Here is a 16233-nt window from a genome sequence, read left to right on the forward strand (position 1 = left end):
CTACACAGAGGCACTGTCATGTTAGAATAGAAAAGGGTCCTGTCCAAACTGTTGCTATAAAATTAGAAGCACACAATTCCGTAGAATATCATTATATGCTTAAATGTTAAGGTTTGTACTTATAGAAATTACTAAAGTAGTCAAACATGTTCATGAGAAGGGGGTGACCCAATACTTTTGGCAATATAATGTATATTAGTGCTGACAAATGATTAATCGTGATTAATTGCATCCAAAATAAAAGTCTGTTTATATTATATGTGTATGTGCTGTGCATATTTATTATGTACAGTATATATAAATACACACATAGTATAGTATTTATTTTGAAAATATTTGTGTTTATACATTTATACATTTATATTATTATGTGTTATATGATATATAAATATATGTAATATATAAACATAGCATATTTTTCTTAAATATATATATGCACGTGCTTGTATTTATATATACACAATAAATATACACAGTATACACACATATATTATGTACACAAAAACTTTTATTTTGGATGTGATTAATCATGATTAATCCTTTGGCAGTACAATATATATGCACTTTTTAAAAAATGAAGTTATCTGTTTTTGCAAATAAACTCTTCATATAAACCCAGAGAGTGTGCATATTTAAAATTATATATTGCCTTTACTTTAAAATATATGGCAATATCATTCATAATAGGACAATATATGTCATATATTACATTTCTGCATGGGAGTATGAAAAAAGTCATTTAAATATATTGTATTCTTAATTATACTTAATTGTTAATTATTATTGTTGAAACGAGTTGTGCTGTTAAATATATAAAGAATTAGAATGATTTCTGAAGGATCATGTGACACTGAACTGAGGACTGGAGTAATGATGCTAAAAAGTCAGCTTTGATCACCGGAATAAATTACATTTTAAAATAAATTTAACTGTTATTTTACATGAAAATAATATTTCATAATATTACTGCTTTTACTGTATTTTTAATCTAGTAAAAACAGCCTTGGTTAGAAAAAGAGACTATTTTATAAACCTTACTCAACAAGCATGCTTGTTTCAGTTATGCAAATTTATATGTGAATAAAAAACAAAAGAACAAACATCTTTGTGGTTGGATCTATTAGTTCCCTTTCAGGAACTCGAGCTGTGTCGAGATGCTTTGGGAATGCCTTCAACGTGACCACGCTCTGAATCACGTGTGTAATCAGTCCAATGGATGGGCGAGACGTCACAAGCGGGTTGACGTAGAGACCAGAGAGCTTAAAAGCACGTGCGTGGATACAGCGGCAGCTTCTGTCATTCAGAGAAACGCTCTGTGTGTGTCAGTTCTATTTATTGTTGTCTGTCCCAGTACAAGCATAAGCCATATCAAAGGCGAAAGACAAGCATATAACGGCGAGAGCAGACACAATTTTAGACGAGTGGGGATACACACAGTTTATGTGTTGCTTGTTTGGGAGCGGAGCTCTTACAGTCAGCTCTTGAAGGGGCTGATTGTGTTTCTGCCCGCTGCAAATGCTCCAATTCCGTTGGGCACGCTTCGAGGAGTGTGTCCGTGTTTGTGAAATTTGCGGTCCCGGTCCCACTGCTGCAGAGGCATGGTGGTGATTGAGATCGCGGGGATCACACATGGATGTAGCAGACGGGTTGGAGACGGGCTCGCCTTTTCTCCGCCTTTTTTCCCTAGATCTAGCGCTCTCTCTCTCTCTGGGTTCGGAAGCTCCCGCTGCGGTCTCTTCCCCCTCTGAGTGAGAGCTTGCTGCTGTAGCTATCTTTCTCCGAGGAGATTGATGTGGTTTGCATATGACAGACTGCATTTTTAGATCGCTTGTTCACCCTGCCCTCACAAAAATAAGAGGTGGGGACCCACGCAAGTTGTTTAATGTGGATTTTTAACTCTGCTTCCCCTGGCGTTTTCTTCTTGAGGGAAGAAAGCCTTATGCAATGTAGAATCGGGTGGCTTGCGCGATGCCAAGGCAACATTACAGTCATTCATGATTCTTTATATTGTATTGTGTATCTGGATTTCTGAGGGTGGCTCCCTCTGGGGAAGAGTGGTGTATACCTCATCATATGATGCCCATCTCTCCTCAGTGCCCTCAGGGGATCAGTCTGTCAACCCTGCTACCCACAGTGTTTCAGGGCACAGCAGTCTCCAGCGAGCGCTTCTTTTAGCTTCCACCCGGAAACGTAGCGGTCCTCCGCTTCAGAACACCGAGCTAGCTGCTCTAAGTACACCAGAGGCCAGTCTCGAGAGACTAATTTCCTTAGAAGACTATTTGGCAGCGTGGAAACTTCGGCCAAGTGTGTCTCAATGGGTCCTGCACACTGTAGAAAGAGGCTACCAAATCCAGTAAAACAGTTTTCCTCCACCTCATTTCAACAGGGTCATCCCCACTCTGGTGGATCCCGAGCAGGCTCTGGTAATGGAACAAGGAGTAAACACTCTCTTGAGGAAGGAGGCCATCGAATTGGCCTCTCCTCGCGACAGAGAGTCCGGATTCAACAGCCGGTAGTTCATCGTTCCAAAGATGGATGGAGGGTTGCGTCCCATTTTAGATTTGCTTCAAATGAACCGCTCAGTCATGCGGCTGAAGTTCAGCATGCTCACTATCTAACAAGTTGTGTCTTAGATCAGGTCCGAGGACTGGTTTGTCATGATAGATCTAAAAGACGCATACTTCCATGTCTCCATCCTTCCCAAACACAGTAAGTTCCTGGGGTTTGCTTTTGGGGGAGAAGCTTGCCAATATCGGGTTCTTCCGTTCGGCCTTGCACTCTCACCCCGAACTTTCATGAAGTGTGTCGATGCTGCTCTGGCTCTACTGCGATTCCAGGGCATCTGCATACTCAATTAAATCTACGATTGGTTGATATTAGCTCAATCGGAGCAGATGGCGGTTCGACATTGAGATGTTGTTCTCGACCACGATGCAGGCACCGCTGTCTCCTGCTCGGATCGAGTCGATCCTCACTTCAGTCGCGAGAATCAGAGAAGGCTGGTCACTCACTGTCAAGCAGTTTCAAAAACTGCTCGGTCTGATGGTAGCTCCATCCAACTTGATAGTTTTTCACCTGCTGTACATGACAGTGGTGCCTCAAGACCAAGGGGTTTTCCCTGAGGGGAAATCCGATTCACATTCTCAAGGTCACGTGGCGATGCTTTCGTGCCTTAGACATGTGGAGGAAGAGCCCCTGGGGGATGGAGGCTCCACCCCGAGGTGGTGGAGCTCATCTGGAAACAGACTTGGCCGAGGCTTCGTCAGTACTCTTCCCCCTGGGCTCCCGGGCATTCTGGTGAGAATGAGCCGGATGGGTAGCTCCGGTCTGTCCGGGCTGAGTATGTTTCTCGGACCTGATTTCAGATGCCTCTTCATGGAGATTTCTGTCAGGAGGGGCCTTCCTCCCACACAGAGTTTTGGAACTGTGGATGTGGCCCCTGAGGGGGCACAGCTCATAAGTTCCGGTCTCTCAACCGAGGTTGCTGAGACCGTTCTAAAGTCCAGAGCTCCCTCCATGAGGAAACTGTACTCCACTTCTTGATGCGGCAACCGCCAGCTCGACCCAGTTAATTGCCCAGTTTGTTCAGTGCTGGAGTTCTTGCAGGTACAGTTCTCCGCAGGGTTATTCCACTCCACCTTGAAGGTTTCAGTGGTGGCCCTAGCTTTTTAAAACTCCCCTCTCAAAGGTCAGTCTTTCGGAAGAGACCCACTAGTTATATGTTTCCTCCACGGTGCGCTGAGGCATCCGGCCAGGAGAAGCTTATGCTAAGTGTTGGGTCGGGATGCTATCCATAACCTTGAGTCCTCTGATCTCCCCTCTCCCTCAGGGGTCAATGTTCTCTCCTCCAGAAGTTGGCCTTCAGGACGCTGCGGAATGTCCACTCTGTTTACTTTCAGATTCTATACCTGTAATTTTCGCCACTCCTGGCTCCTTTTCTCTCGCCTTAGCTGTGCTCTTCCACACTAGGCAGGGACATGCAAGTCTGGCGGCGTGGGCATACTCGTTCCCAAAGCGTATAGGTGCAGCTCGAGTCCCTGAAGGGTAATCCCTCAAGGTTACGTATGTAACCGTAGTTCCCAGAGGGAACGAGACGCTGCGTCTCCTGCCATACTTCCAGCATCCCTGCGAACACTTCCCTCATTCTACCAGAAGCTGCTGCTGTATACACCGCACATGGTTTTAAGCTCTCTGGTCTCTGCATCACCCCGCCCGTGACGTCTTGCCCATCCACTGGATAAAAGGCATTCCCAAAGCATCTCGACGCAACGTCTCATTCCCTCTGGGAACTAGGTTTATATACGAAACATTTTTTTTTTTATGTTTTTGTTTGTTTGTTTGTTTGTTTTTTGTTCTAATCTTGTCCCTGTCTATCTTTTTTTTCTAAAAGTTGTCAGTTACATGACAGAATTCAACTGATACTGTATGAGTCTGTATTGTATTGATCTAAATTTCAACATCCATTTAAATATTTTCACTTAACTACCATTTTATCATCCGAAAGTAAACACAACACTGCCACTGTGTGTGTTTGTGTGTGTGTGTGATCAGGTGTGTGCAGGAATACAAGCTTGCCGCTGATGGCCGCTCCTGTCTTCTTCTGGCTGATCACTGTGAAGGGCCAAAGTGTCCAAAACAAGATTCACGCTTCAACGACACACTCTTCAGCGAGATGCTCCGCGGGTACAATAACAAAACTCAACAGGTGATCCTGGGACAAGTTTTTCAGATGACCTTCAGGTGAGTTTTTTGGAGCATGCTTTGTTTTTGGGTTGTTTGGGAAAGTTGTTCTATAAAAGATTGTTGTATTTTGAGTGCAACAGTCAGGCTCTAGAAGTGCATTTACAGAAATAAGACTAATATATATAGAGACTTAAATTAGACTTATATATAGAAAAATAAGACATATATACTTATATATAAGACTAAGATATATATATATATATATATATATATTAGGGCTGTCAACAGTAACACGTTAACACATACATTTTAACGTGTTAATATTTTGTTAGCGCAAATTAATCGTTTGATAAGGTTTGACCCCAAATTCTTGCCATCATCGCAGCACGGAAGGTAATCATTGCCTGAGTGAGTGTGTGTGTGTGAGAGAGAGAGAGAGAGAGAAAGAGATTAGTGCTAGGAAAATACTAGGATTTAGCCACATCGCTTCAATCCCAGTACACATTTACCAACTATTATCAAAAGTATTTCTAAATAAATACAACAAAACATTTTCTTGTGACCTTACATGAAGTATTACGATAAAATGCATAATGAAGAATAATTGGACCTGTTCTGAGGGTGCATTAGAGCTAATATTACTTTTTAGATTAATCCCATACGTTAACGTGTTAACGTTGACAGCCCTAATATATATATATATATATATATGTATATAAACATTAAAATAATAGCATATCCTTATTAAAGTATATTCAAGAAATGGAATTTCAGCAGATTGCCATCACCATTGTTCAATCAATCAATCAATCAGTCAATCAGTCAACCAACTAATCAACCAACCAATCAATTTGTGAATATTGTAGATATTGATCTGACTGTAATTTCTAGTTCCTGTTGTTTCTGATGTCGGACATTATTAGTCAGAAAGGACAGATCAGATGGAAATTAGAAATTAGTTAATTTCCTTAGCCTTCACAATGCATTTAAACATGTTTCTGTGTCTTGTACTTTTATGCACCAAATGGTTTGGTAAAATTCAAAGAAAGGGGAAAATACTGCACTTATTTCCAGCAAGAATACAATCTTCTTCACAGGCTGAAGGACAGCCATGGATTACAATTTTTTTTCAGAAGGGCTCTGTCATGATTTGTAGTGGTCTTTATGTTCTGTTGTGTTCTGGCTTTTTGAAGGCAACAAAAGAATGTTTGAGCCGAGCGTGTGTGCGGACCAGAAGTGTGTTTCAACATGTTTTTTTTTTTTTTTTTTTTTCATCTCCTACCCCCTTTTTAAAGGCAAAGTGAATGAGGACACGATTATAACTCACTTCACAGCCCTGTTGATGAACAAGTTTTTGTGCGAAAGTATTCTCCGCAAATCATTATAGTGAAAAATGCTGTAAAGTTACATTTGAAAATCAACAAATATAGATAATATTTTTGGGTAACACTTTACGATAAGATTTCATTCGTCAGCATTAGTGAACTACATTAATTAACATGAACTAACAATAAACAATACTTCTATAGCATCTATCAAGCTTAGTTACTGTTAATTTTGTACTGTTATGTTTTTTATATAATTTGCCACAAAAACGTGCACACACACACAAACAAACACATATTTATATAGAAATGCACAGCTGAAGTTTTGAAGGTATTACGAATCGCTTTGCCAAATGATTTCAGTTATTTCAAAATTCCTCAGCTACAATAGCAAAAGAACTAAAAATCCACAATGACACTGACCAAGCAAATAAATATAGTAAACAATAGGATAAAAACGACAAATAATTTCCACAAAACTATGTTTTATTATGTATGGAAAACACATACTGGCTCTTTCCCTCTCTCTCCCTTATAAACACATGTATGCTCTGTTTTCAAGTTAATAGAAGAAGCCTCCTGGAGAAAGCCGTGTAGCTGAAACACGTCTACATTTTTAACTGTTTTAATGGCTTAGTAATTAAAGGCTTTTTATTTTTACTCTACAAGTGCCTGATAATATTTCATGTTCTCTGTTTTCAAGTTTGTCCTTGCTTTCAATAATGATGAACTACATTGTCTCCATTTGTGGTTGTAGTAGCCTATACATGTCTGTCAATATCTCAGGCCTTTGTTTGACCCTCATTACACTTTTTTTTTCCTGTTCTCTTGAGGGGTTTAGCAGATGCTTTGATATGTAGATGCAGCTCTTTACTAACTACAAACCCAACAGAAGGGCGATGTGGCTCAGAACTGATGTGGCCTGAAGGGCTACAGATGCTTTCAATCACATTTTGCTCATGATAATAATGTTCATCAAACATTGTGCCTCATATTAGTGATATTATCCAGCTTCGGCCATACGCATCCATGGAAACAGTTTGTGGAAATTAGTCAGTGGCAGAGTGCCAGTAATGATATAACAAACAACATTCAGGCAATTTTTATTTGTGGAGAATAGAATATGATTTCTGATGATGTTTGCTTTTGGCATATTAGGGAAAGGGTTGTTTTGTTTGACTTAATATCAAAAGTGAGTTTCCATTTAAAAAATTCAAAAAATGGTGCACACTTATGGTGGACACTGCTGGATTTGGTGTTCGATTTGCACGTTTCCATTTTAAAATACTTTGTCAGTGATGTGCCGAGTCAGACAATTGTATTTACACTGCAATAATCTAGCATAAAAATCTAGCTTTTGTAGGTACGTACACTTTTAGGATGAAATCTATGTGGAGTTTTATAAATGAGACCCCAGCTTATTGAATTTATTATGAATTTAAGCTATAATACAGTTTTATTTAATTGCAATTACGTGCAACTAAGTGTCTGAACACATTACATTCAGTTCACACTTAAGTTTATCTTTTAAAGCATGATATTTCTCTTTTTAAAAGTAAGTGTACTTCTTTTTCCGATTTTGTACTCGTTGAGCCTCTGCTTACTGCATGATTTCACTGTATGTAAAAGACAATGAAATTGTGTATAAAAGAGATGTGGGAACATTCTTAAAAGAAATGTTCTCCTTTAAATGCTTTTATGTGAGTGTGCATGTTGGTGAAGCATCTGAGACTGGCCTTCATGGGTAGATGCTCTGACAGCGAGTGCATTCCTTTCCCAGCATGCCTTTCTCTTCAAGTTCCTCAGAGATCTGCATCAGGATGGCCATAGTCAGTGCCGCCACAGCAACTAATAGATATCGACATGCCAATCTGAGAAAAGAGGCTCAGAGTCGCCTCCTGACCCACATGAGCACAGCGTTTCCTTTAAAAGACATTCAGTGTGGCAGGAAATATGAAGACCATCCATCAGAGATGACTGTTTTTTGTTTTTTTTTCGAGAGGGATAGCAATAATATTATGAAAGAGAAAGACTGCATCCAAATACGCATACTGTTCTACAAAACATTATAAAAAAAGAGATTGAATGTCAAGCTGAAATATCTGATTTGAAATTTAATGGACACAAATCAAAGATAAAATGATTCATTACAACGTAGATTGCGATTGTAAGCAAACTACAATCTGCTTTGCTTGTAGCTTAAGTAACAACGCTTAATAAATGCATTGTTTTCATGCACAAATAACATAAAGCAGTTTTGGTGGACACACAAATACAGCCGCTGTTGTATAAGCCATATTGCAAAATCCTCACTGGTTAACACATTTCTTTTGTCACTCAACCCAGTATTCCCTTGTAAAAAAGAAGTTCACTTTAGCATATGAAGTGTACTTATAATAAGTATACTTTAGCATATAAAGTGTACTTTTAATAAGTATACTTAAGCATATAAAGTGTACTTTTTATGCAAATAATGCGCTTTAAAAGTACAAAGTGTACTTATAAAAAATGTACTTTACCATATAAAGTGCACTTATTATGCAAATAATGTACTTTAAAGGGTTAGAGCACCCCAAAATGAAAATGATGTCATTAATTACTCACCCTAATGTCGTTCCAAGCCCGTAAGACCTTCGTTCATCTTCGGAACACAAATTAAGATATTTTTGATGAACTCTGAGAGCTATCTGATCCTCCATAGACAGCAACGCAACTGAAATGTTCCCAGGTCCAGAAACGCAGTAAATACATTGATAAAACAGTCCATGTGACATCAGTGGCTCAACTTCAGTTTTACAACTCTACGAGAATACTTTTTGTGCAAAGAAAACAAAAATAACAGTTTACTCAACCATTATTCTGCCCCGAGTTACGCCGTCCGCCATTTTAGAGAATATCGCAATGCATACGCACGCTTTTGTCTAAGCGTAAACAACGCTTATTACGAAGATTTTGTTCATTTTGTTACAAAGCAAGTGATGGAAGGCCACATTTCTCCAAATCTGATGAAAACTCTACATCTTGGATGGCCTAGGGGCAGTAACCTGTAAGCAAATTTTCATTTTTGGGTGAACTATTCCTTTTCATGTAAAATGCATGTAGAATGCAAAATAATCAGTTTTAAAGTTCTACAATGCAGAGAGTGATCTTGTAGAAAGGACCTAAAGAAATCAGCTCGTGTCTGTAGACCTACCAGACAATGTCAATGTTAAAGCAGTAATGCTCCACAGAGACATGCACGTCTCTTATCAAATTATAGGAAGTGCCAGTCAGTGTCAGTTATTGGAATTAAGGACAGTCCAAGTACTGTAGATTGTAGCTTTAACTCAACCTTCAAAAAGAATGTAAACATTAAAATACAATACAGTGTCCTTATTCGGGTTCCCTTTGTGCTTTACTACAATTTGATTGCGTATGTACAACCATAGAGTGCTCAAACAAGACAATAGCAGAGAATCTAATACATTTTAATTTCACCGTGGTTAAAAGTGAATACATCGCACCTCCACCTGTGTCTGTGAGCCACTGACTGTTTGGCAAATCAATCCATTTACCTGGAAATGAACTCTGTCACTTTTGAACTCTATTTTCACTTTTTGCAAACATATCGTCCTAACCGGTAGCAGGTCACATTGAGACTGCCCTTGTCTGCAGACTTTCAGTATAATCACCGCAAGAAAGACCTTCTCAAAAAGAGAAAGTTAATCCTACGGCCAGTGCCAATTATTTCCTGGAAGCACCATGATTTTTTCCAGACCATAGCGAGTTTGAGGACAGATGCAGCATCCTGTAATGTGATGTAATGGGTCTACTTTTACCTGATGTAGGGGCAGTTTTACCCATGCTGGCCTGGAGGGAGAGATGTCCTGTGGATGGATAAGCACAGATGCTTTAGCGTTGCGGAGTGTGTTTACCTGAGGACTAATCCAGTTCTTTCTAGAGCTGTGGAAAATGGAGTTTATTTTATAGTAGCCTAAATATTCCCAACAATATACCCTATGAATAAATAATAAAGAAAGAAACAAAGAAACAATATTATGGTACAATATATTTACATTCTGGAAAATAAAGCTTTTTGGTATACACATTAGATTAAAGGGTTACTCCACCCCAAAATGAAAGTTTTGTCAATAATCACTTAAAATGTTGTTCCAAACCCGTAAAAGCTTAGTTTGTCTTTAGAACACAATTTAAGATATTTTGGATGAAAACTGGGAGGCTTGTGACTGTCCCATTGACTGCCAAGTAAATACTGTAACACTGTCAAGGCCCAGAAAAGTATGAAAGACATAGTCAAAATAGTCCATCTACGGAGCCCCTAAGTACGGAGACCCTAAGAGCTCATGGTGGTGGAAAGATTTCGGGGTGGGTGAAAAAAATTTGGGGTGGGAGGAAAAAATATTTTTCAAATCTTTTGCGTTCCCTCGCAAAGCAAACATCTTTGCATTACGTTTTCTTTAACAGGTTACAAAATTTGTTGGAGCTATATGGGCGCTCAGTTTTTCCTGTTGTAAAATACATTTGACCAAAATCTCATTTTATAAAAAAGATTAAATGCTACTTTATGCACAAGCAATTTAAGTGCATTGGCTATGACTAGATAGCAAATGCTAGCCCTCTCTCTCCGGTCCCACACATCTCAGACCTCAAATACATAAAATATGAGCCTTCATAGACATTGTGTTTTTTGCGCAAAGAAAACCCTGACCTGTACTGACTCAAACAACAAGATCTTTATTTACCCTTGAAGGACTTCATTCAGCTGTGGAACTTCAGTTCATTCAGTCCAGATGGTGTTATGAGATTTTATCGACAGTTTGAGTGGATCCAACAAGATTTAGTCACAAACTCTTTTTAATACCTCTCACTGGATAAATATTCATATTAAATATAAAGCAGGCAGACAAACGTAAAGAGTGACCAATAGCATTGATTTATTGAAGAAGAAAAGAAAAAAAAAACGCCACCAAAAAAAGGGCACTTCGGAGTGTAAGGGAAAAAGGGCATGTGCTCTGCAGATTGAGCCCTTACCTGTGCACGTGCCTGATGAATCGGAACTGGGTAAACAGTGTCTATATATAGTGGTATATATAGTGGAATAGGTTGTATCAATGACACCTATTGTATTTCAGTTTACAGCAGAAGTTGTGACATCAGTGGATCAATCATAATTTTACTCTCCAAAATGGTGCCTGGGTGATGCAGAGGAGAAGAATTGTTGAATAAAGTTGTTGTTTTTGTTTTGGTAGTGCACAAAAAGTATTCTTGGCTTCGTAGAATTATGGTTGAACCATTGATGTCACATGGACTATTTCGACGATGTCCTTACTCTGTTTCTGGGTCTGGAAGCATTTCAGTTATGATGCTGTATATGCAAGGTCAGAGAGCTTTTTGATTTCATCAAAAATATCTTAATTTGTATTCCAAAGATGAGCGAAGGTCATACGGGTTTGGAACAACATGAGTGTGAGTAATTAATAACAGAATTAAAATTTTTGGGTAAACTATATCCCTTTAATTGTAAAGCCTATTTGTGCAGAATTTGTATCACCAACAGGTATATAGATTGTTGTTAGCCAGGCAAAATAAGAGAAAATGCCTGAGCCTCCAGGAAGCTCTAAATCTGTCATGGCTCTGGAAGAGAGATGAGGCGAGGACTCAAGTGCAGGAGAATGGTGGGTCCTTTAATAATAAAATGAAACAAAAACTGAACAAAAACCACCCTGAGGGGGAAAAACAGGCAGGTAGGCAGAGATTGCAAACACACACACACACACGACGTCAAACATCTGACATAAAACAACGTAACAGCACAGGACTGCAGACACCGGGAGAATAAATTGGGAGGCAAACGACGAGGACACAGGTGAAGTCACTGAAACAATAATGAGATAACAAGGAGGGCGGGGTCAGACAATAGACAGGAGAGCACATGGCACAAACCACAAACAACAAGCCATGTGCTCAAAAAAAAACAGTGACATCTGATGGCCAATCAGGGCACACCAGCAGGACCGTGACACAACCCCCTCTTTAAGGAGCAGATTCCAGATGCTCCACACACTAAAACTGAAATCAAAATGTCTAGGAGGGAGGTGGGCCAGAGGCGGATCAGGGGGAGGGATGGTGGGCCAGGCCCATGTAGCGGCAGAGGGCCTGGAGAGACCTCTGTGCCAGGGTACCAGGGTGGTGCCGGCAAAGCAGGAGGCCAAGGCGGGGAAGGCAGAGCAGGAGGATTGTGAGAAGACACTGCCACTGCCTCAGGAGCCTTGTGTGCGGACAATGCCGCCTTGAGGAAATCGTAAGCGGGCACAGCCACCCCAGGAGCCCCGTGAGCGGACACCGCTGCCCTCAGAGCCCCGCGAGCGCACACCACCGCCTTGGGAGGAACGTGGGCGAACACCGCCGCCTTGGAGGAACTGTGAGCGGGCACCGCCGCCCTCGGGAGGAACGTGGGTAGACACCGCCACCTCGGGAGGATCGTGAGCGGGCACTGCCGCCTCGGGAGGAATGTGAGCGGGCACCGCCGCCTCGGGAGGAATGCGGGCAGACACCGCCGCCTCGGGACGATTGTGTGCGGGCACCGCCACCTCGGGAGAATCGTGAGCAGGCACCGCCTCCTCGGGAGAATCGTGAGCGGGCACCGCCGCCTCGGGAGAATCGTGAGCAGGCACCGCCGCCTCGGGAGAATCGTGAGCGGGCACTGCCGCCTCGGGAGGATCGTGAGCGGGCATTGCCGCCTCGGGAGGATCGTGAGTGGGCATTGCCGCCTCGGGAGGATCGTGAGCGGGCACCGCCGCCTCGGGAGGAACGTGGGCAGACACCGCCGCCTCGGGAGAATCGTGAGCAGGCACCGCCGCCTCGGGAGAATCGTGAGTGGGCACTGCCACCTCAGGAGGATTGTGAGCGGGCACTGCCGTCTTGGGAGCAACGTGAGCGGGCTATATATATATCAACTAATTTTGACATTTATTTCACTGGTTAAAAATAAACTTTGTATTAACATTGTTTTTTTTTTTTTTTTTTTTTTTTTTGTCACACATTAAAGAAGTAGGCCACACCTGTTTTGATGTTGACTAACATACTAAAGCATGTCTTTACAAAAAAAAAAAAAAAAAACACGATTATAATTTTAACTGTAGTTTGATATTTGATATTATCTATACAGTAGATGCACTAAACTGCAACTTCATTATTACAAATGTATAATTACAAATATATTTAAATACATGACATACAAGATTCAATAGAAATGGCACAAGTATATTTTAGTTTACCATAAATGCTTGTCATTTATGACAAGTGCATTCAGCAGCACACTGTCATCATATTTTAAACACAGTAGAAGTAATTATGAAATAGCATATACAGATGTCCTTATTCTATTATAAAATATCTGCCTGCTAATATAACACACAATATTTGATTCATTCATTCACAGATTCATATTGACTTTGCATGAAAACAGCATCTTAAAAGCAGAAAGAGAAAATACCATGGCTAAATTTCACCCGTACATCTCACTCATTTTTACTGATCAAGCTGTACAAACACACAGACATCCAAACACTTGAGCAGCGTGTGCATTAGGCTGCCCGACCTGGAAAACTCATGTTTTGATGCCTTCTGAATGTGACACGGGGGTTAGTGTTCAGAAGTCACTTCAACCAAGCTTTATATACACATTCATTTGAAGTTCCAGGTTGCGTAACTTCCAGGTCTTCTCTTCTCATAACATCTAATTTCTTACAATATACCTGTCCGAAAGCTTTTATTGTGAGTGGTTGGGTCTCTGCTGAGGCCGTAGAAACTCAAAAGTCGACTAAGCAGTGACCCCTTTTGGTGAGACGAAGTAAAAAATGTTTCATGTAACTAAACAGGCACAGCGACAGTGACAGGAACATGTCAGGCCGTCGGTGCTTTATATCCTTGTTAACTCACAATTCATTATTTAATGACGTGTTTACAAGCTAAAGTGCTGGAGTGCTGCACGCGGCGCGACGCTGTAATATTTTATAGGCTGGCTGACACATGCTGGTGTGAGGAGCAAGCGGCCGCTGTCCCTCTGTCCCGCTCCACTGCCCTCCATCTGTGAATGAATGGTCAGATGAAGAGGAAGGAGGAGACAGAGGCAGTCAGGAGAGAAGAGAAAAATAAGAGAAGGGAGAAGAGGTGAAAGAAAGATGATTTAAAATCTTTACTGATTTATAACGTAAACATAAGAATAACTTTTATATTGTTGGAAATATGAACAAGATGAACACTTACTAGGCTGAAGCAACTTATGTTTACTTTATCCATACATCAATTTTTAGAAAAAAAAATAAAAAGTTCAAGTGTATCAGATGAGATTCATAGGGCTTTTGAGGAACATTTATTTGTTTATCTTTCAAACATCATTGTATTGCATGATATGTTTTAAAATGTTGATTGTACAATTGTAAATAAAGTTGATGTTTAACACTTTGTTGAATAAATATTAAATGATTTGCGTTTAATGTAAAACCAAAATTGTCCAGTTATTTCAATAGTCCCACTACAGCTTTTAGTGCTGCTAAGAAATGCAGAGTGTAATAAAAACTGAAAATGTGAAATACAATTTTGAAAAGTGAAAATAAACTGTGATAATTGACAATTCTGAATCTCCTCAAAGACTTCAACATCAAAATAATCAATCAATTAGTCAATCAATAAGCTCCAAATGGCCAACCAAAATGGTATTTATTTATTTTAAATACTGGTCAATGAATAAAACTAAACCTAAATAGTTCTGAAAACTATACGGTACGTACATTTATGGTTCATAAAATGGTTTATGATAATCAAATTAGGCAAATTGTGCAAATACATTAAATTTGTAATTTCCCCATAGTCTACATACAGTCTTTTAATTTTTATTTATTTATTTATTTATTTTTTAGTAACTGAATCAATGAAAGCTTCAGTAACTCTCAAGCTTCAAATTGATTTTGGGAAATAAGTGCAGGCAACTTCAAAGCAAGATCATGTTGTACAGTGCAGGAATATACTCTTCATGTGTGTACAGCATTGTAAAACTGATACAGAGCACTACAAGAGAACATAAGTGTGCATATGTGACAGCTTTCTCATGTGACAGATGGCCCTGAAAATACCATGAAAAAATGCCATGCCATTGAATGCTAATTATTATATTAACATTTTCTGTCTGTGAAGCTGAGACAGAAAAAAAGTCACCCAGTATGCTTTTATTACACAATCCTCTCCATAGCATTTCTGAGAATAGCAGACTGTTTATTGATCAAACTGTACATACAAACTCATTTGATATTACACATAAGTATATCAAACACTAGCTGTTAGACATTATACAAGGTACTGTATACATGAATGTGAGGGTGATAGTTCAAGCATTTGGCTTCATGCCTGGATTCAACACAATGCCCAAGTGTCTTTAGATGTGGTCTGGAAAGTGAATAATGTATAAACCTTAAAGACACTGTTCTACACGTTCTAAATTTAGACTATGAAAATAAGTTCCCCAACAGGGTTTTGTGTGCGCAAATCTCTGTAAAGCTGTATCGTGTATTGTGAAACGCACTAAACAAATAAATTTGACTTGTCTTAAATATTTTATTGGCTAGAACACATTAGAATTATGCATAATTACAGGAAAGTAACCCTAAACCAAACCCTAACCCTAACCGTGTTAATTAATATTACTCAGTACTTAAATGTATAATTACACTGTAACAATGACACCTTAAAATGGAGTGTATTCGAAACATTGTACAAGAAAATACTGTTTACATTTGTCTACTTCAAAATGTCATATTTAATTCAAAGTGTTGCCTGCCGTTTCTTTGTATGTGGAAACTCACCTTACAAAACCCTGCACTGTTCTGCCACTCGTCTGTAATTGAGAATGAATTCAATTCATAAATTCATCTCACGTATCAGTCGCTGTCAAACTGACTGAACAGCAGTCAGTCATGGATTGTTTCTCAGTGTTTTCATTTGAGAAGCCACTATAGAGATTTTAAAACAAACCCCAGCCATTAAAGCCCAGTGCATAATCAGCATATAATCTGTTTACATTCTCATTCCATTATGCCTCGATAAACAGCAGATTCAAAGCTTCCACACTCTGTAAACAGAGTGCTTTTGTCTGAGCGGCATATAAATTACTGCTCTCGCCTCCAATGTAACTAATAACTCTATCATTTGTAATTCAGTGCAGATTTTT

The 16233-nt window shown here is 39.7% G+C and overlaps 1 protein-coding gene across 1 annotated transcript in view; it reads left to right on the forward strand.

Moving 5' to 3' along the window:
• The window catches only part of LOC306870996 (astrotactin-2-like), a gene marked incomplete at its 5' end in the record, with an annotated part of 500403 nt that overhangs the window by 351216 nt on the left and 132954 nt on the right, over nt 1–16233 (forward strand). The window contains 1 exon segment of the mRNA XM_079418633.1: nt 4552–4740. Within this exon segment, the coding sequence (XP_079274759.1) occupies nt 4552–4740 (189 nt within the window).

This window comes from Barbus barbus, assembly GCF_936440315.1.
Source record: "Barbus barbus genome assembly, chromosome: 6".
Lineage (NCBI taxonomy): Eukaryota > Metazoa > Chordata > Actinopteri > Cypriniformes > Cyprinidae > Barbus > Barbus barbus.